This window comes from Tachypleus tridentatus, chromosome 13 (genome assembly GCF_004210375.1).
Source record: "Tachypleus tridentatus isolate NWPU-2018 chromosome 13, ASM421037v1, whole genome shotgun sequence".
In the NCBI taxonomy this organism is placed as follows: Eukaryota; Metazoa; Arthropoda; class Merostomata; order Xiphosura; family Limulidae; genus Tachypleus; species Tachypleus tridentatus.
The window spans coordinates 22,473,483-22,494,584 of NC_134837.1; the positions used below are offsets into that span (position 1 = coordinate 22,473,483).

The following is a 21,102-nucleotide window of genomic DNA, read 5'->3' on the forward strand; positions in this document are numbered from 1 at the left end:
TCAAGATCAAGTTATATCTGATAAATATATTTTGTTTTCAATATAAAATATTTTTATTTGAGTGTGTGCTGTTAGGATATGATACATTTGACAATATTCAATAAAAAAGGAAGACTTAACACTCACAAGGTTACTGATATAGAACTCACTGAAATTACCAGAGTTTATCGTCTTATCATAGAATAAAATTCTTAAAGCTTTTAAAACAGACATCTTACTCAAAAAAACATTTTTGTTAACAGAAATGTAAAGTTCACAGAACTGATTCTGGTAGAAGAAAACAGATTTATTTTTAATGTAAAGTAGAACTATTTTTCAAAATGTTTCACAGCTTCTCTACCATAGTACATAGCCTCCATGATAAAAACTTTTTATGCAAATGAAAATAGATATAATGTAGTTAATTTATGACAACCTTTTTTCCAATTCAATAACCAGATAAATCTATGGTATAATTGCCACAGTGTTTTGCTGGGGCTTATGTCTTTGTTAATTGAAACTTCAAATTGTTTCAAGTGTAAGACCTAGTTTTTCTTGCAAGGCAATCTATATAAAATCCACAAGTTATTCCAGTAAAATGAATTGCTACACAACCTGTATTTGTTATTGAGAAGTTGCTTTTAAACTAATTACTCATCACACCTATCACTTTTTATATGATACAGCTGAATTAGTGCTATCAATTGCATCAATACAATCACTTTTCTTAAATATTCTAAACACTACAGTAGAATAATTTGTTCATCTCAGAGGGGGCTTTAGATAACCAACACAAACCAATCAAAAATTACAACTGTAATTACTTTACTCTTTAACAGATAGAATTTCTTTTATCCAACATAAAATCATCAATATAAAAGTCACATGACAGACAAATCATTGTATTTGAGGGATGAGTTTAAGAAAATAGAAAACTATATTCTTGTGATATTTACAGGTTAAAACATCTGAAACTGTGCCCAAATGAAAGTTAAAAAAAATGTTTTTATTCTTCTTTGTTACCTTAAATGTTGTTAATTATAAAACTTCAGCCCTAAAATAGTTTTGAGGAAAAAAATGTTGAAGTTCAAACTACATTTTTACAATAATTTTGAAATTAAGAGTTGCACTTAACAACTGAAAACAGCACATCAAGGTTGAATGTAAATGCTGTTTATGTCAAAATAAGATTCAGTTCTCACCTCATATACATCAAAAAAGACCATTCATTGAATCAAAATAAACTTCAGAAATCAGTTACTTATCCATGTATCAATTACTTTCTTAAATTACAACAGGTTATTAAACAAGTCCTCTATTATAAAAAGTACCTTCGAGTAAACATTTTTTATGTTAGAGTATATCTTGTTACAAGAGAAATCGTGTTTAAACACAATGAAAAGAGTAAAACAAAATAATACCCAAGTTCTAAATAATGTTATTATGATGAAATAATGTAATACCTGAACAGAAGAAGAAAGTTCAATCTTAGCTTTCTCTGCAGCTTCCTTTAGTCTCTGCATTGCCATATTATCCTTTGACACATCAATACCTTGCTGGAAAGTATAGATAAAAGACACTTAACATTTTGTACAATTAAATAAGTATCCATTTCTTTAAGTACTATTCAAAAACCTACAAGCAATATTGTTTGTTAAATAAAAAAAAAAATTACTATAAATGGTCTTATGTTACTGACTTACCCCAACATACAAACTACACAGGAAAAAAAAAAAATTTAACCATATATTTCATTATTTTCCACAGACTCAACAGACTGCACCAACTTCAAAGTATCCATGAGTTTCCATTCTATAACTTCCAATATATTTTGAGTATCATGACAAGGTTTTAGCTTTCAGTAAACATTACAAGAATTATCTAAGTATTTTCACCAATCATTTATTTGTGAACACATGAAGTCAATGTTGACTTCTCAGTGCAAAATTATTTCAATTTAAGATTAAAAATACTTTTCTTCATTGTAAATTTATCAAACTCTTTTTGCATAATTTTTAAAACCTAAATATATATTCAACATTTTTTTGGTACTAAAACTTTATATTTTATTTTTCCTTCCTTAACAACATAACTGATTCTGACGAATCAAAGCATAATGAAAAGAAATGTTGGAAAATGCAAAATGAGTATTACTGTTTTATACCTTTTAGTATCGACCACGAAGTTCCAAAATATTCTTCCTTAGTTTCTACTTCTAACCTTTCAATATGTATTTTCTAGGTGTTTTAATGTTGAAGTAGAAAAATGCTGAACACAAACTGATGAATTACCACTCCTGCATCAGACTTTACTTGTCATGCAGTGAGTAGGCATTTCTCACATAATTTATCACAATCCTACCTCTGAAAAACAGAGGGAGAGAATGGGCTTTTTTACAGTACAGTAGTTGCAATGAATATTGTCTAAAGTAACAGAAGTGTGAGAAAATGTTTACGATATGACATTATACAATACCTGGGTTGATCCACTGGACTTAGTATGCACTTGGATGTTAGTTATACTGCCAAAGTGGTTAGAATTTAGCAGTACAGGTGAACAAAGAGTGCAAGTGCTTATGAATGTGCATGCGTGCGTACGTTCATGTGTGCACATATATATATTACTATTTATTCATAATTTCTTAAATTTTATTCTTCTCTAAGCATAATACAATAAAAAAAAATATGTAAAATAGCTGATGCCTAATACTTGTTACAAAATTGACTTGTACTCACTCCAAGTCTCATTTATTTTGAAGTGGATAGAGAAGACATGTATTTTGGAGATTCCACAGATGCATTTTAGAAAACCATACTGGTATATATAAAAGCATTATAATTTATCCAGCTTTCTAACCAATTTGTTGTGGGTTTAAAAAATATATCTAATTTCACTTCAGAACAATGACTTATTCAACAGACTTTGTTTCCAGAGAAATTACAAGTAACTGTCAAGTTGGGTTGGAATAGATTTTTCGTTTGTTGATTATAAACTTGTACTTAAGAGAGAAGCAGGCATGAACACACAAGAGGTTTCAAAAGAATGATGTAGTGGGCTACAGTACCTTGGTAGGTTTACAAAATATATCAATATCTCAGAAAATCAAGATGCAAGGTTCTTATTTTATATTCTTGATTGTCAATGTCTGAAGCATGAATTTCTAATTCTTTAACTACTACAGGTTTTGTTTGGGAGGTATAGTAAAAAATTAAAATTAGCAATAAGACAAGGAGATATGTCATATGATTTAAAAAGCATATTTAGCTTTTTCTTTTCAATTATAAACTACATTTATTTATATATAATGATAATAAAGTTGTATACTTCAGTTTTGAAAATAGCTCTCAAGAATGACATTACCTTTTGACCTGTCCTTAGCAAGAAAGTTAAAACCACCAAAATTTGGCAATACCATTTCTCCTAAAATTTCAATATTTTTTGCCCTACACCAATGATTGGTTAATATAAAAGTTACACAAGATGCTATAGCTGTATTTTCGAAGTATTTCTCTAACTATTAAGAAAACAATATCTAACTTACATCTTTTTTAAATTCTTTGACTAGGTAATTCACTAAAGCATTGTCAAAGTCTTCTCCACCAAGGAATGTATCTCCATTTGTAGACTTGACTTCAAACACTCCTTTCTGGATTTCCAAAATTGAAATATCAAATGTACCACCACCCAAGTCATAAACTGCAATACTGTAACAAAAATTAATGACAATTATTACCACTGCCTCAAGTAACTTCACAATAACCAAGAACAAAAGTATTAAAAACCTCCTGACAGGCAATGTAATTCAAATGAAAGAATACAATATTAAACTGCTGCCATGCCAAAACTGCTTATCACATGCTCAAGGATGTAATTACAATGATTTTATACCAGCTACTTTTGTTCATTTGTCTTTCTTTGTAGTTAGCATCTACTCTGCCCATGAAGGGTGACTGAAATGACATGACTTGTACAAGAAGGAAGACAGCTGTGTCTGACAATCATACAAGGTCTGTTCAAAAAATATGCGGACTGTTTGAATTGCGTGGCTCCAGTTGGCTCCAGGGGAATCCGCTTGGTGTCGCTAGGTTCGCACAGATCAGCTGATTATGACGCCATTTCCCGATTGTAGATATCTTCATTTGTATATTAGCTACGCGATTTTAAGTGAAGTGCGATTTTTTTCGTTTGGCAGATTTCAGAATGAATGACCTGAAGGAGCAACGACTTGCTGTGAAATTTTGTGTTAAACTTGGAAAATCTGCAACTGAAACTTTTGCTATGCTTAACACGGCTTACGGTGATGTTGCTATGAAGCGTACGGCATGTTTCAAGTGGCATGAACGTTTTAAGGATGGTCGACAGTCCATTGAAGATAATGAGCGTCCTGGACATCCTTCCACGTCGACAAAATCAACACCCTGGTGTGGGCAAATCAACGTCTGACTGTCAGGGAGCTTGCTGAAGAGTGTGGGATATCAGTTGGATCTTGTTACGAAATTTTGACCGAAAAATTGAAGATGCACCGCGTTGCTGTGAAATTTGTGCCTCAGAACTTGCGAGTTTTTGGCCAAACACTCGATCACTGTTCTTCCCCACCCCACCCCTACTCACCTGACCTTGCTCCTTGTGATTTTTTCTTGTTCCCCAAACTCAAAAGACCCTTGAAAGGAAGAAGATTTGAGACGATTCCCGAGATTAAGGCAAATGCGACGAAGGAGCTGGAGGACATTACAAAGAAGCGTGCCAGGACTGTTTCAACAAGTGGAAACACCGTTGGGATAAGTGTGTGCGTTGGGGAGGAGAGTACTTTGAAGGGGTCCCAGACCTGTAACTTCTAAATAAAGTACATTTTGTTTTATTTTTTTGAACAGCCCTCGTAAGTCAAGTCATACTTCATTGTTATAGCCGTCCTTACTTTTCAATTCAGTATTATAGAATCTCATAGGTAAGAATGTCATGTCTTAGCGAGCTCTTTAGCTCAAGTTCTCTGTTTGGTAAGTGATGTCTATATCCTTCCTCAGTAAATATTTTCATAATGTTTTACCAGTAATGTTAACTAATTCTCATTAAACATACAAGTTTTCAAGAGAGTTTAGTGAAAGCTAAATAAAATTCCTTTCACATTATACCCACACATTTCAATTGTGTTTGTAAAAATAAAAATTGTTTTTTTGTACACTCGTGTCTAGTCTCAATGTCCAAGAAGTCAATATCACTTCATAATAAACATGTTGAGCTTCTAGTCTCATTATTTCATACAATATAAAAATTCAGCATTACCTTAATAACTTACCAACTGTAATTACTAAGTGTATCTATCCCATATTTCAAAGGTTAACTCAGTTTCATTTGCAAATACACACATACTATATACCAAACATTACAAAATCTTTTGTGGTTTAATGACTATACAATAACATACTTAATAAAAAATTTTAACAGATTATCATTGGAAAGAATCCTTCATTGCAAGAAGATTTTGGCTTGACAAATTTTTATGCATAGTACATTGACAGGTAAACTACAGAAACAATTTTGTCTAAACTAGTCTCTGAAAACAAAATAAACGACTTTGCATATAATATTTTATTATTTGGTTTTATTTTCTCAGGGTTGTTAATTGGTCATAACAAAAAAAAATTACATGCACCAGAAAAAGACAAAAGAGCTAATATTAATAAAGAATATATCAAACATTATTGAGGGCAGTCTATAGCTGCCACTTAATACACCTCATGTTCAACGACTGATGTGAAATGTGAAAGTCATCGACACAGAGCCATTTTCCAACAGTGAGAGGGAGTTGTTCAGCAATGGCATTAATCTTTATACTGAAAAGTGTGACACTCAAAATATAGCCCTGAGGGACTCTAAGTTCATGCAGAAAAAAAGGGGAAAGTGTCGAACCCACACAAACTTGGAGTTACCTGTCCATTAAAACAATTTCAATAAAAATGGGCAAATAGCCATGCATCCCATATATATTGAGGTCTTGCAAAATGCCATACTTCCATGTTGTATTATAACCCTTCTCAATGTCAAAGAAAACTGATACAAGATGTTGTTGTTTGAGAAAGGCTTCTCTGACTGACATTTTAAATCAAATCAGGTGGTCCATGGTGGAGCACTGTTGTCAGAACCCACACTGGGTGGGCAAGAGGAGGTTGTTTGATTTGAGAAACTAAACAAGACGAGCATTAACCATCTTCTCTAAGGTCTTAGTGAGAGAGCTCGTCAAAGCAACTAGATGGTAGTTTGAAGGAATCTTGGGATCATTCCCAAGTTTAAAGAAAGGTAGCACAATAGCCTGACACAAGGCATCAAGAACATTTTCTTGGCAGATTCAGATAAAAACACATCAAAAGAACAGCAAGATAAGATGGATGGCACAGCATTTCATAGTGTATACCATCAGGTCCGACCAATGTTCTGCCAGACCAATGATGGGCCAGTTTGAGTTCCAACAGTGTTAAGGGACTATTATAGTCATAGAGACAATCAACTCAAAAGGAAAGAGGTGATCACTCTGCCCAAGTCTTTATGGTTAAGAAGGTGGAGGATGAAGCAGAAGTGCTAGATACCTGGCAAAAGCTTTCACCTGGAGTATCAGCAATGCTTGAGGTATCAGCCAACTTCTGGCCACCTGAGAGCAAGATCAAGAGGGGGACAGAATTACATTGCCCACTGACCTTTCAAATCTTGTCCCATATGACTTTGGAACTAGTGGTAGAAGATATGCTGGTTGTGAACTTGATCCAAGTGTCCTTCTAGCTTTGATGTCTTACCCACCGAGCACGTGCACAGGCCTGCTGAAAAGTTATGCAGTGTGAGAATGTGGGATACGAAAAGTATCCCAGACCTGTTTTTGAGCCTTCCGTGCCATGTGCCAGGCAAGATTCCACACAGTTATCTATTGATGGCTTATAAACAATGGCAGGATCAAGTTCTGTGAAAGCAGTGAAAGAGGGCCAGTTTGCTTGATCCAGCTTCCACTGGAGCACACGTGTCGAGTGGCATCGATCACAGCCAGTCTCTCTCAAAATTATAGGAAAATGATCACTGCCTCGTGAATTACTGTCAACCCTCCAAGAAAAATGGGAGAATAGTGAAGGGGAGCAAACAGAGTAATAGCAGTACAGGACTGACTTGGTGCATGAAAATAAGTATAAGAACCAGTATTGAAAAGAGAAAATTTGTGATCAGAAAGCATACAGTCTATGAAGCAATCCCTCCCATCAATATCAGCACTTCTCCAGAGGGGGATGATGTCCATTAAAGTCCCCCAAGATTAAAAAGGAAGACAGCAACTGTTCAATAAGAGCATTAAGGTCCGATTGATCATAAGTCTCTTCACACAACAGGTAGAGAGAACAAAAAGTGAGGATATGACCCAAGGAAACACAAGTGACTTTGACATCCAAGGGTGTGTCTAGTGGCAAAGACAGGGTGGGCACATGATGATCAACCAACAGTGCCACCCATTCACACACTCGTCCATCACACAGTCTGTCATTTCTTTACAAAGAAAACTGCCAAAAGATGACTGTATAAACAGGTTTCAGAAATGTTTCCTGTAAGAAAAGACATACAGGATGGTAGAAAGCAATTAGTGATTTGATGTTATCCAGATTAGAACATAAACCTCAACAATTCCATTGTATCAAGGTGGCCATGTTTAATTTATGTGTAGACAAATTGGGTGGAGAGCCCTTTTGTTTACAACCAGGTCTTTTTTCTTTAGTCTTTATTTGAGGGAGGTCTCTCGACCTCCATGGATCCTGCCCAGGGTTCAATAGGCAGGTCTTTGTTGTTGAAAGAGAATTCCAGCGAATAAGGACGTGAACAAATGATCATTTTGCATCTTGGGTTTGCTGGAATGTATGTGAGGGACAGAGATGGGTGTTGAAGTTGATTCAACTTTTTTAAGTATGGAAGTCAAAAGTCTTTTCATTTGATTTGAGAACGATTCTTTTGGAGCCACAGAGAGATCAGTCTGCACTCCCACTGTATTAATGAAATGAAATGCAGCAGCATACATCTGAGATGAAGTGATGGACAGCAACTTGAGCCTCAGGATAAGTAACATTTTGAATTGTTTTCAAATGCTGCACCTCTTTTTATTTCAACCATTTAGGGTAAGAATGAAAGTAGGACAGGTGAAAGCCATTACAACTGATGCAATGAGGGTATGTTACACACTCATAGGCATCGTGGTCCTTGCCACCGCAATTAGTACACATCAAGGAATCACAACATGACGACTGAGTGACCAAACCACTGACATGGAAATATCTGAGGGTTTGAAATATATGGCCATATCTTGCAATTAAGATAACCTGTCTTGATGGTGGCAGGTGGATGCAGTGATGTAAATGTCAGAACGAGAACATTGGTCAGCATCATAATTTCATCTTTGGGAGTGGAGATACACTTCACTGCAGAAACTACTTGGGTGGACAAACAAGCAAGAATCTCTGACTTTGGGATGTTCTTCAAATCCCTCTTAACAATAACTCCTTGTGATGAATTCAAAGAAGCATGAATTGTAACCTCAATAGTTTGTACTCAACTGTCTTTGAACGTAAGAGAAATTCATTGTGTTGAGATGTGAGTATTTCCACCAATACATCACCAGAGTGAAGCTTCTTTACTGAGTTTGGAGAGCCAGCAAGTCCCTCTAGTCCTTTCTGAATAAAAAAGGGAGACATATGCCCGAAGAGTTTGTCTGAAAGAGAATGTGGTATAAGAAAATGAGGTACAGGAGTTACTGATGTTGAAGATTGCTGCTCCGAATCTTCAAGACGTGGTCATTTAACTATCGACTGTTTATTCACTAGTTAAGTTTTTACTTGAAGGATCAATAATAAAAAAGAATATTTCAGTGCTCACTGACCCCATCCACCATGAAGCCCTACAATGGGATGCACTACAATGCCAAACTAGGACACTGCAGCAATGCCAGGGTTTCATAAGCAATATACCTAAACACCAGCATCAGATACAATATCCACAACATCTGTTGAGAACACTGAACACTAGTACTTGGTTGATCCTAGCCCAAGCAGACCTGCCAACTGACCCAAGAGGAAGCCACTGCAAAGCTACTTGTTTACAGGAATTCAAGGCCAAACTGGAATGTTAGAGTTGGACCCCTCAACAACCAGGATCCTCTCCTTCCCTTCACAGGTCACCATGCACAGGAAACACATAGGTGGATGTTTAGATTCCAAAGGATATAAACTGAAAGAATAGAACCTTCCCTGGGAGGTCCCCTCCCCACCTACAGATATCCACACCGAAGGGGAAGGGTTAATCCAAACCTATATAATGATGCAGAGAAGGAGGCTAATCACATAATTACAAATACTACATTATATTAAACAAATGAGATTAATAGCCTCAATAGTATATACTCTTCAAATGTCTACATAAATGTAGATTCACGGTGGTAAGTAAAAAACAACAAATACCATTTATCTATGAAATTGTTTTAAATGTATTTAAATGATGGTCAAATCTAAAGATTATACAAGTTAGTACAGTGATAATTTCCACAATGTAGAAAGACCCTTTTCCAGGTATACGAAATATTTTTTCTGGTATTTTTCAATGGTTAACTACTTTAAATGTGTGTTCTTAAGTGTCATTTAAAAACTTGGCACCACTTTATGCAGATGTACACCTTGAGCTACATACAAAAGCACAACTATCACTTTACTGATGTCATGTTAATTAGTGCCTCTACCATACTGGGGAGGGAACGCTAACTTCAAGAGGTAAGTTTTATCTTATTTACCCCAAAATGGCAGTACTTTATTTTTCATTTTATTTATTTATCATCTTTTTCTTATTCTTATTTGAACTTGGGAGAGATGTGGGATGTTGTGGGCTTGAGCACCCATGTCTCACTCTAATTTCTAATCTTATGTTAGAGTAGCAAATTGGAAGTTAAAACTGATAGATGGTGTATCTCCAACACAATGTGGGTCCTACTTCTTCAGTTATCTCCAGAATCTAGGATACACTTTATAATCCCACGTTGTAGCTTGTACCCTAGGATTTTTTTTTTTTTTTAAATATGCAGCATACTTTAATTTTAATGTGTTTTGTTTATGACCTAAAAATTTATGGTTATAATGTAATATAGAAACTCAAAGATTTTAATAACAGTTCTTAACTAATAAAAAGAAATATTTATTTCATTCAGTGTAACAAATTAAAGGGTGGAGGGGTAAATAATATCCATGTTAACATCATGATTAGTGTTTGAACTTAACACATTCATTTTTAAATTTACTAGCACAAATACCTTCCCTCCAGGCAAGTACATCTGCTAGTTCCTGCAGAATACTATTGGGTTTGCAGCCTTTTCTGGAATAACCTGAAGTTTACAACAATGTACTCATATTTGGCATTCAATAATGTTAACTATCCATGAAAAAAAAGATATTATAATTTAATTTCAAAATGAGCTATCATCACAGCATAACAGATTTTACTGAAGTATTTCTATTGTAGATGCAGTTATAAATAAAAGTGCCCTGTTTTTCTGTTGCAACATGCATGATTTTCAATGAAAAAAAATTAAGTTATTTTTTTGATATAAGAAAGTTACTCCTTTTTGTAATTTTTATTGGTTAAATATGAAACATTATTTCTGTAAAAATAAATTGTTTTATTTATTGTCCAGCTATAAAGGTACTGCCCAGTTATGATTTGTAATGATTAGTGCATTAGTTTCCCAGATCCAAGTTTTAAGTGCATGCATCACAAGTTCCATTATATAATAAGACTTAAATATGTCAGCTGAGAAGCCAACATTTACACAGCTTAGCACAATCTGAAGTTCATAAACAAACATGTGACCTCAAGGCTTTAAACAAGCTTGTATATCAAAACATAAAAAAATTCCCCATGCACAAAAAATACATTTTGTATTTTATAATAATCTATTCTATGTAATTTTTAAGTATAAATGCAAGAAATCAAATACTTCTTCAGAAATTTACACACTAAAAATCTTCATTGTTTAAATTCTCCATTCTGTCATCCATCTATTTATCAAAGGTAAAACTTTGATACAATTTGGTAAATATGCTAGAACTCAATTTCAGCAAGCTTTTCAAATATGTGCCAATACTTACACTTTATCACCACTTTTGTCCATACCATATGCTAGAGCTGCTGCTGTTGGCTCATTAATTACCCTCAAAACATTCAGACCAGCAATCTGTCCTGCATCCTTTGTTGCCTGTAAAGTGTAGTTTAATATATGTGTTTTTTAGTATTTAATATTCTGTCATTAAAAGTAAAACAAGCATTCACTTTTTACTAAACACAACTTGTAGGAAATATACAATTTTCTATAGTGAAGATGGCTAATTGTCAAGGTAGTGAAAAACATTGAATCAAATGGTAAGCTCTCTATCTTGCTACTGTTTCTAAACAGGCAAGTGAAAAAAAGAGTAGGGAGGGCCAGGCCATGGATATAACAAGTTTGCTCCAAATCCAAAATTTCTGGATTTTGATATCTTGAAAATGGCTTTCCAAAAACACACACAAAAAACAAAGGTCTCTGAATTTAAAACATGCAAACACTGAAATCTCAACCAAAACTTCCTAGTTTTTTCAATGATTAGTTTATTTTCATACATTTACACAGAAAATTGTGTGAAATTGATTTTTTTTGTTCCCAGAAGGATCATTACTTAAGTGTACAGCTACAATACATCAATCCAATATCCATTTAATATACAAAATATGCACACTAACTCTTCAATAAATTGTAACACTTCTCATTACAAGCCCTGCTGCTTTAATCCTATCAGACTTGGTACCTACGTTGATCAGATAATCTAAATCCTATTTCATCAAGGTAATCTAAAACTGTTTGGAAAAATTTAACAAACACAGATTTAGAAATTTTAAAGAAACATCTTTCATGAAGAATGGTAAAGTTGGGTTAAAATGATTAAACTAAAACAAAGGTAATTGTTACTTGCCTGTCTCTGAGAGTCATTAAAATAAGCTGGAACAGTAATTACAGCATTCTTTATAGGGTGTCCCATATAACCCTCTGCAAGAAATATTTACTAAACTTTAGAATTATACAAATTTTAATGTGTTTAACCAAAACCAATTATTTCACTGGTAAAAAGAGTCAAAAGATATATTTGTATGTCTGCATTTAGCATTACATTTGAACACAATACAGTGTATAATTAGTGTAAATGCAGGAAAACTATATTAATTAGGAATTAAATCTAGCAACTTCCGTTGTAGCTAAACATAAGTGAATTAATGAGCTTAATACTGCACAACATCCCCTGCTATACTTGTCCTTAAAACCACTGACAAAACTTAGTTTTGATGAATAAAAATGACTGCATTTGAAACTAGTATTTTCATACCAAACATTTTAATGAATTCAAGCAACAACCTTATTCACTTGATTAAAATTTAGTTTTTCTGCCAGACATACTGGGTACCACATATTAAAGTAAGAAATTACTTTTTTTAAAATAATGATACATGTTTTTAAACCAACAAATTAAGAGACGACTATTTTAACTTTTCAAAACTTGGTATTTAGTTGAATCCATACCAAAAAAACAACTAAAATTACCAATAATATATTCTGATTGGTCAAAACAAATCACACGTTCATGGTACAATGAAACTCAGACAATGTCAAATATATTTTTGTGAAAATAATTACATGTTAGTGAAGTTAAATAGTAAAATAAGTAACATCATAAGGAAGGTTTGTGTTAAAAACAGCAACTCTAAACCTCTAATTATATAGCTTGATGAAACTTTGTAGAATGGATGGCAGCTGCCCGTTGTGGAGACAAGCCCCAGAGGATGACGCATCAAAAGTCTTCCGACCCGAAGACAACAAGTAGCTGCCATCCCTTCTAAAGTTTCATCAATGAATACTCTGCCTAAACAATCTATCAAATAATATAATTTATTTTAATTCAAACACAAAGCAAATCAAATTAAATTAAACAAAACATGCTGCATCAACATTGTATAATCCTACATTGTTGTTTGTACCCCGGATCTTTTCAGTTAATGCAGTTTAATGTAATTGTTTTGAGTTAAATGACAAATTACATATATTGATTATTGGAGTTATGTATTTTTAAAAACATTTTTTGTAGTTTATTCTCAAAATAAATATTAACCTGCTGTTTCCTTCATCTTCATCAGGATAAAAGCTCCTATCTGACTTGGGGAATACATTTTGCCATGAGCTTCAACCCAAGCATCTCCATTAGATGCTCGAACTATCTTAAAAGATACAGTTTTCCTAAAAAATAAACAGATAATTTACACATTTACCATCAAGCTTAAAACTGAGGGTTTTTTTTAATGGGTGAAAAAAAAAATTATAAAACAGCTGTTTCTTCATTTAAACCTGTTATTAGTTACTAATTATCACTAATGTTGTTTAAAAAACACATACTTTTGGTTAATCATTTTCTAAAAAATAACTTGGAAAATATACAACTTATATCAACTAGACATTTACTTATAAAAACAATAATTACTATAAACCTGAGTTGTTTTTATACTAAATACATGACTTACCAGCCTATGAAACTGAATTACACATAACCTGAAAAGGGGCCTACTTAAGAAAGAACATTTAAGTTCAATATTACAATTTAAAAGTAGTAATATGCTTTAAGGTAAACACAAGTTAATGTACAAAGATGTTGCTATGAACAATCATTATTTGGTACTGTTAATTAAAACACATCAGTAAACAACTTCATTCCTATCACCTTACTTACATATCTTTCTGTACTTCTGAATCATCATACCGTCGACCAATTAACCTTTTTGTTGCTGAAAATGTGTTTGCAGCATTAGTTACGGCCTGACGTTTGGCAGGCATTCCAACAATACGCTCACCATCACCAGTAAAAGCCACCACTGAAGGCGTTGTTCGTGCACCTTCAGCATTTTCAATTACTCTGGCAGATTTTCCTTCCATAACTGCTACACACGAGTTTGTTGTCCCTAAATCAATTCCAATAACAGCACCTTTTGGTCCATCAGATCTGTAAAATACGACATTCAAATTATAACAAATAATCTAAGAAGTTTTAAAAATGCATCAAACCTATCGGAACAGGCTCCTTCGTCTTAAATGACCTTATAGCTATCATATAACCATGGTGGTATACATATCTCTGAAAGTACTTTATTTCCATGAAACTTGACATTTTCTGTAAATGTTGAGTATTTTATAGACAAAAAGTCAATTTCTAATGAAGTATATTTACTAAACATTTCTTTGTGAACACACAGAATCAGTGTTGACTATTTGAATATAATGTAATTTTAAGGTTAAGACTGAAATTTTCATCCAAAAACCTCTCAAATTTTATTTACATGATGTATAAACCTCCAAAATGAACTTCAAATGTTGTTCTCAGCAAAACTTCATAATTTGATTTTTATATCCTAACTACATGAGCTCAAACAAATTAACCAAAACAAATATTATGAAATAACTCTAAATTATCAATTTCTTTACAATAATTTCAAATTGTAGCATGAAACCACTTGTTCATTATAAATAGCTTAAAGTTCATATCTGTATGCATCTATTTCTACTAAAATGTTTTGTTGTCCTGAGTTGTGTCCAACTAATAATACTGCCACAAGTTGTAACTCACTTGGCAAAGAAGTAGCACATGTTACTCTATCAAATTATGTAATCCATGGGTTAGTTGCAAGCAAAAATGTTATTTATCTATTTTACCTAACAAGTTTAATTTTTACACGAGTTACTTTTGTAATAATAAACAAAGAATACATGTGAAAAATAAAATCTAGTAATTACCTATTTTTGTTTTGTTTTTGTTTTTTGCTGTTGGCTGTCAATGAAACTTAACCCAAGTGGTAATATTGCACTAAATTTTTGGTTTAATTAAAAAATGCATACAAGAACACAATAACGTGAAAACCAATGTCCTGTAACTAACAATTTTGCTAACCTTTTAACTATGTAATATGAGCCATTAAAAATGCACCTGAGCTGTTTAATACATTTCCTGTGACAATAAAATTTGAACTGGATTCAAAAGAGACATGTCATTTGATAGGCAGAACAAATTGAAAAAATATATGACAAAACTGGTTCAATTTACTATAGAATGTTGTATTTAATTTTCAGTTACATTTATAAATATTCCATAATTTAAGAACTTGTATTTCAGAAAAGTTACTTGTTTCTAGTGTTATTTAAAAACTTAAGTCTCATTATGTTTATATGCAAGTGAAATTAGAGGTAGACAATTAGTGTAATTTTCTAATTGATCAATCACTGAGGTCATTAATAATTTTAGCTGACCTTGCAACCTTCAAGTACTAACCATATAACTATGAAGGTATACATACTATAATGTTTAGTATGTATATCTTAAATTTGTTAAGCTTTTAGTAAACATTAAAAGTATTTTGTAAACAAAGAATCAAAATTTTTATTTACGTTTTTTACTGAACACCTGTTTATAAAGTTATATCAGTCTGACTCGAACTATTTGTTTAATTTTACACTTTCCACATTTCATTTATATAACTTTTACCACTTCCTAAATAAATTTTTCAGTAAAATTATAAATTATATTTTGTCTGTTATATTCTCTACCCTAACACTGTGTAGTCTATCTTATCACCACAAAAAATATTAAATCTAAATTATGTCCATTTGTTGTTTTTAAATCTTTGCAGATTATTACAGATTATACACTATTCATACAGACAAAACTGGAACAATTTAAATATCCCAGTTATTTATAATTATTAAATTACTAATATTTAAATTCTAGAGCCAAAGCAAATTATTACAAAAGAAAAACTGCATAGACACAAGTTACCAGCAAATTGGTTATTTGCTCAACCAAATAATAATATGCCATGCTTACAAGATATTGCTCATACTATCAAATATTTTTCTTATCTAATTAATCTTTCTACTTTTTACACTTTTATAAAAATATACAAAACAAGCAATTTCGAACTTACATGTTGGGCTTGTACATTTTTGTATTAAAAACTGATGAAATTTAACCCTTTTTTTCTTTGTGTAGAGTGTTAGTACTTAATTTTTATTTATATTTACTTTTCCTACAAGTTATAAACAATCCAATAGTAAATACCAAAGTATTATTGCAATTTTTTAATCATCGTCTACTATAAAGCGTGTGGCATAAGTTTCAATTTGTGGGATATAACTGAAAGCAAGAACAGGGTATATATCTAATGTACACATATAAGACCTCAGACAATTAGAAATTCTAAGAGTGGAAAGAAATCTTAAAATGGATAAATCAAAGCATAGAAATGTTTGGTGATATTAATAAAAGTAAAGAGTGAGTTTATTCAACTGTTTTTTAATATAAACTACATTTTGATTCCAAGTTTATTAATATTCACTGATAATAAAGTAGTCCAACTACATTTTGAACGAAGCTCTGTAAATAGGTTGTGATATAAGAAAGACTCACTAATTTCTAGATGGTTAACAAATTGAACTGTAATTTTGATTAATGGATTACTTTATATGTATTGTATTAGTTCACAGCTGACTCCTATTGAAAGTACATAAGATAAAAAGTGAACACAATTTTTAACTGGTCAACTTCTGTTGTTTAGCTGCATATGCCTGCCACATAAACAGCATGTAATTAACATAAAACAAGAACTAAGAGCTTGAAAATAATTAAGATAAAAATTTTATTGAACAGTACAAATAATTTAGGCAACAAATCCATTCTTTTAAAATTCAGGACTTCATCTGCCGGAAAAATATTAAAATTCCGTAACTTTTCAGGATCCACAGAAATCCTGTTTATACTAATATAAATAAAGTTCAATGATTAATTATTTCATTTAACTTTCTAGTTCAGTACATAATTCATAAAAACAAAGTTCTTGTTTAATAAACATTTGACAAGCATAGCAAGACTGAAAATGAAATAATTATATTTATGTTTATTCAGAAAGTAAGGTAATGAAGAGTTACCAATAAACCTTTTGTATATAATCATGAAAGAACCTGTTCAATTTATATTAACTGAAAGGCTTTGTAAAAGAGCTACTTGTAGTTTGTTAAAACTAAGTAATAAAATGGGTTTATCTCAAACAAGAGAGATTTGCATGATTATTTTATTATTCACTGTTGTAGTAAATCACAAAACCAAGCAAATCATTTCAAAGAAAGATGCACAGCAAAAGATTCCCTGCTGGGCAAGTTCAGTATAGAAAGCAGTGGGAGAAAGGAAGACAGTATATCTGATTATGACATAAGCAATTACATTATAACAAAGGAATACTATATAAATTTCAAACAACTTTTGTATTTTCATATTTTTATGTTGTGTTGTATGAAACAAACATGATCTACTTAAATGATCCAAAACACAGGTAGTCTGCACACACACATACATAAGGAAAGATTTTTCAGCTGTGGTTAAAATCAGAACTTTTAAATGTTTTAAGATGTTGGCTGCCACATACTAAATTAAGAATCAATACAATTAAACAATGTATAGGTGACAAGGAGTACTTAGTGTCCCAAACTCACAAGTTACAACAGAATCTGGTTTTGAAACAAAACTGTCCATGATCCATCAGTGTGTCACATGGTGCATATTTAAAAGTTGGTTGTATACAATATTTTAAAAAATGTTATTATTCAGCCTTATCTTTTTTGAAAAGCTGCTGAATGACTTATCAAGCAGAGTATATTAACTAAACCTTTCTGAAATCATATGGAAAAAATGCTTACTTCTGTCTTCTCTGTATATCTTTTCCATTTTGATAATGAACTGCTGCACTAGTCTGAAAATTAAAATACATCAGAAGCTCAATACATTATCTTATAAAACTTGACTTTTTAAAGTGTTTCAAACAGTTGATAAACATGTAAATTGATCCTTATTAAATTAAATACTTGTTATAGAGCTTTCACTGATTTTATATTGTACTAAGAAAACTAACCTCTACAACCAAAAAGTGATTCATTCTAGAATCACTACAAATAACAGAAAACCACAAATGTTTATTCTAAATAGCTTAAATCTCTTAACAGTAAACATCTATTGTTATTAACTTTGTCTATTTATCCATGAAATGTGTATAACCAATAACTCTGTCACAGAAGTTCTAAATCGTGCAGCTCACAATACCACACAAAATAACCAAAACTGGCCTACAAAATAAAAAGTCATGTTTCTTAGTCTTATGCACCAGTATTGTGTAAAAATAGTTATTGTGGTTAACCACACATTACATGTATGTCATTACTACTTACAAATAAATTCTTAAATTTCTTTTGTTTTATTATTATACAAAATTAAAGTTACATTAAAGAATAAAACACTAATATGCATTACTTGATGAAGATTTTTGTACTCATCCACCATACTTTCTAAATCTCTTATTTTGAAACTTGATTAAATTTGATGAAATGTATTATATTCCCTCAAAGTAAAGCAAATTCATAATACTGATAAATCATTATTTGTCAATTTATTGTTATATTAAAATAATGCATAATATGCTTCCATATGTGAGGCAGGCACATGGTAATTTAACAAAGAAGTTTTGTCCTGTGAAAGTTCCAGCATTTTGGAAGATTTACTCACTCAACACATGAAATATCTTAGGTTAGATGCAAATAATTGTAGTTAGAAAATTAACAATAAAAGAGTACTAGAAATCATAAGCTTAACATTTCCACTAAAACAAGTTTTACTGCTAAAAAAGAAAAAAAAAGTACATCCAAGTCACTTTGAAAGAGAATGATTTTTAATGAAGCTTTGAGTATTTGCGTTAGTCTAATCAAGCAAGTTGAAGATGCACATTTCCTCCTGAGTTTAGCTTCCACTCGTGTCTTTTCTAATGGTTAAGCAGAAAAGAAATTTATGAATGAAAACAAAATGCCTAGTTTATGAGAACATTAAATTTAAAATGCTGAGGTTTATAGTGATTAAATGCTATGCAATATTAATTTTGTTTTAGATAAAAACAATTTTATCTTGATAGTACAGGTCAAGGCCAATAATTGGTAATAAACAAAAAGTTAATGATCACAGATATACATTTTTAAATAACATTTTGTACTAAGTGTAGAGTCAACATGCATCACTTACAGTGAACACTGCTAATGGTGTTAAAATTACTTTAATTCCTCTTAACGGTTTGTGAGAGTTAACATTCTCAGTGCTTCTAGATAAACCACATCATTTTTTTTTTTTCCATCCTGGGCCAAATTAAAATTTCTTTGTGATTCTACTCTTTGAACACCCAATATAGAATTGACCACATAGAAAGCAAGATTTCCAATGTAACCCTACCAATTTAAGATTCTGGCCTTGTACTTTTGTTGCCATTTTTTCTGGCAAAAATATAAGGGACTGATATTTTTTTAATAAAAAAATTTGAAAGAAAAAAATCAAGTAAAATAACTCAATAAAAAACTGTTGTTTAGAGTGCAATAACTTAACATATTGTTTATAGTAGATTTATACATTCACAACTGCAAATTAATATTCATGTACTTCCCAGTTATGAACTATAATTCTCTGGGATGTTCCCTACTTTTAGCTCTCTTCGTTAATGATTAAAATGTTTTCTCATGGCATCAACATAGGTTTTTATGGAAATTAGGCATTAAAATTTCATTTGTTTTTATCTCAGCATGTAGTTAAGAAATTATCACTTATGTACTATCAAGAAAGCTGTTAAACTCTACAATAATTAAAACGAAAGTACTCTTTTAACGAGCAAAAAGAAAACTAAGATGTTTGTATGACTACTTTACTTAACCTAAGTCAACACTAAAATTCCTATTTTTGGACCTCAACTCAATATTATAATGAAGTTGGGGCTGCTCATTTAAAGTATCAAGCACTGATAGAAAAAGTGTCACATGCAAGGTTTTATGTTCCATACTTATTGTATTTGACCAGTGTAATTACTACTACCTTAGGAAATTTAATGATATATACATATAGACACATACATTTAGCCAATGGTATAAATAATTACACCAATCAGTGACACTCATCTATGATACAATGCACTCAATATATATATATATATATATATATATATACACATACTGTTAGTAAGACTAAGATTTTTAAAATTCATTCTTGTTCTTCGAAGTTACAATTCTGTGTATAACTTGTACATTGTGTCCTTCACAGTTCATTGCTATACTACTATTAGTAACAATATACATCTTCAATTTGTAAAGCCAACACATTTACAAGGCCGGCTTATGTAATCATCTTGCTAAGCCTAACTCTGTATAGGGGAAGATACGTTTTGACAAAGTAATACTATCAGTGCGATAAGCAAGAAGTACGTACTTATACGCATTACTAGTACTACTAGTATTATCACTGCACTGCAACATTACGCACAGCTAATAATTTAACTACTTACGTTTCTGGAAAAACTGGTAAACTTTCTTTTTAAAAAAGTAATAGAGAGATTAGAAAACTGCAATGATTTATTAACATTAACTCTTGATACGGCGAACATTCTGATGAAATTACAAGTTTTCTCATTCACCTTCGCTTCTGATGTAAAGAATGACGAAACAGTTACCCTCGTGGTTTGCTATACAAAGTAGCGATAGCAGCGCTCTTAATAATTTAAATAATAAAATAATGTTAAACCTTAGCAAACAGAAACTTTAAAATAATTTGTTTCCCTAGGTTACACACCTAGCGTACTTAATTAATACACAATATATAAAACTATTAAAAACACGATATTACAAAAAAATTTTAATACAGATGTTTTAGAATTTCCTTAAATTCCATCATCAGCGTGACCCGGCATGGATTGGTGGCTATGGTGCTCGAGTCGTAATCTGAGGGTCGCAGATTCGAATCCCAGTTACACCAAACATGCTCGCCCTTTCAGCCGTGTAGACGTTATGATGTTACGGTCAATACCACTAATTGCTGGTAAAAGAATAGCCCAAGAGTTAGTGGTGGATGGTGATGACTAGCTGCCTTCCTTCTTGTCTTACAGCGCTAAATTAGGGATGGCTAGCGCACATAGCCCTCGTGTAGCTTTGCGCGA

General features: G+C 32.0%; 1 protein-coding gene across 1 annotated transcript in view; it reads right to left on the reverse strand.

Annotated features, from left to right (window-relative positions):
* Positions 1 to 20,649, reverse strand: part of Hsc70-5 (Heat shock protein 70 cognate 5) — a 37,012-nt gene extending 16,363 nt beyond the window's left edge. The window contains exons 1-8 of the mRNA XM_076480398.1: positions 20,455 to 20,649; positions 17,789 to 17,841; positions 13,782 to 14,051; positions 13,170 to 13,294; positions 11,982 to 12,055; positions 11,124 to 11,230; positions 3,521 to 3,683; positions 1,443 to 1,535 (exon numbers count right to left, since the gene is read on the reverse strand). Coding sequence (XP_076336513.1) covers positions 1,443 to 1,535; positions 3,521 to 3,683; positions 11,124 to 11,230; positions 11,982 to 12,055; positions 13,170 to 13,294; positions 13,782 to 14,051; positions 17,789 to 17,841; positions 20,455 to 20,553 — 984 coding nt within the window. The 5' untranslated portion in view covers positions 20,554 to 20,649. The remainder of the gene's footprint in view (positions 1 to 1,442; positions 1,536 to 3,520; positions 3,684 to 11,123; positions 11,231 to 11,981; positions 12,056 to 13,169; positions 13,295 to 13,781; positions 14,052 to 17,788; positions 17,842 to 20,454) is intronic.
* Between the last annotated feature and the right edge of the window lie 453 nt (positions 20,650 to 21,102).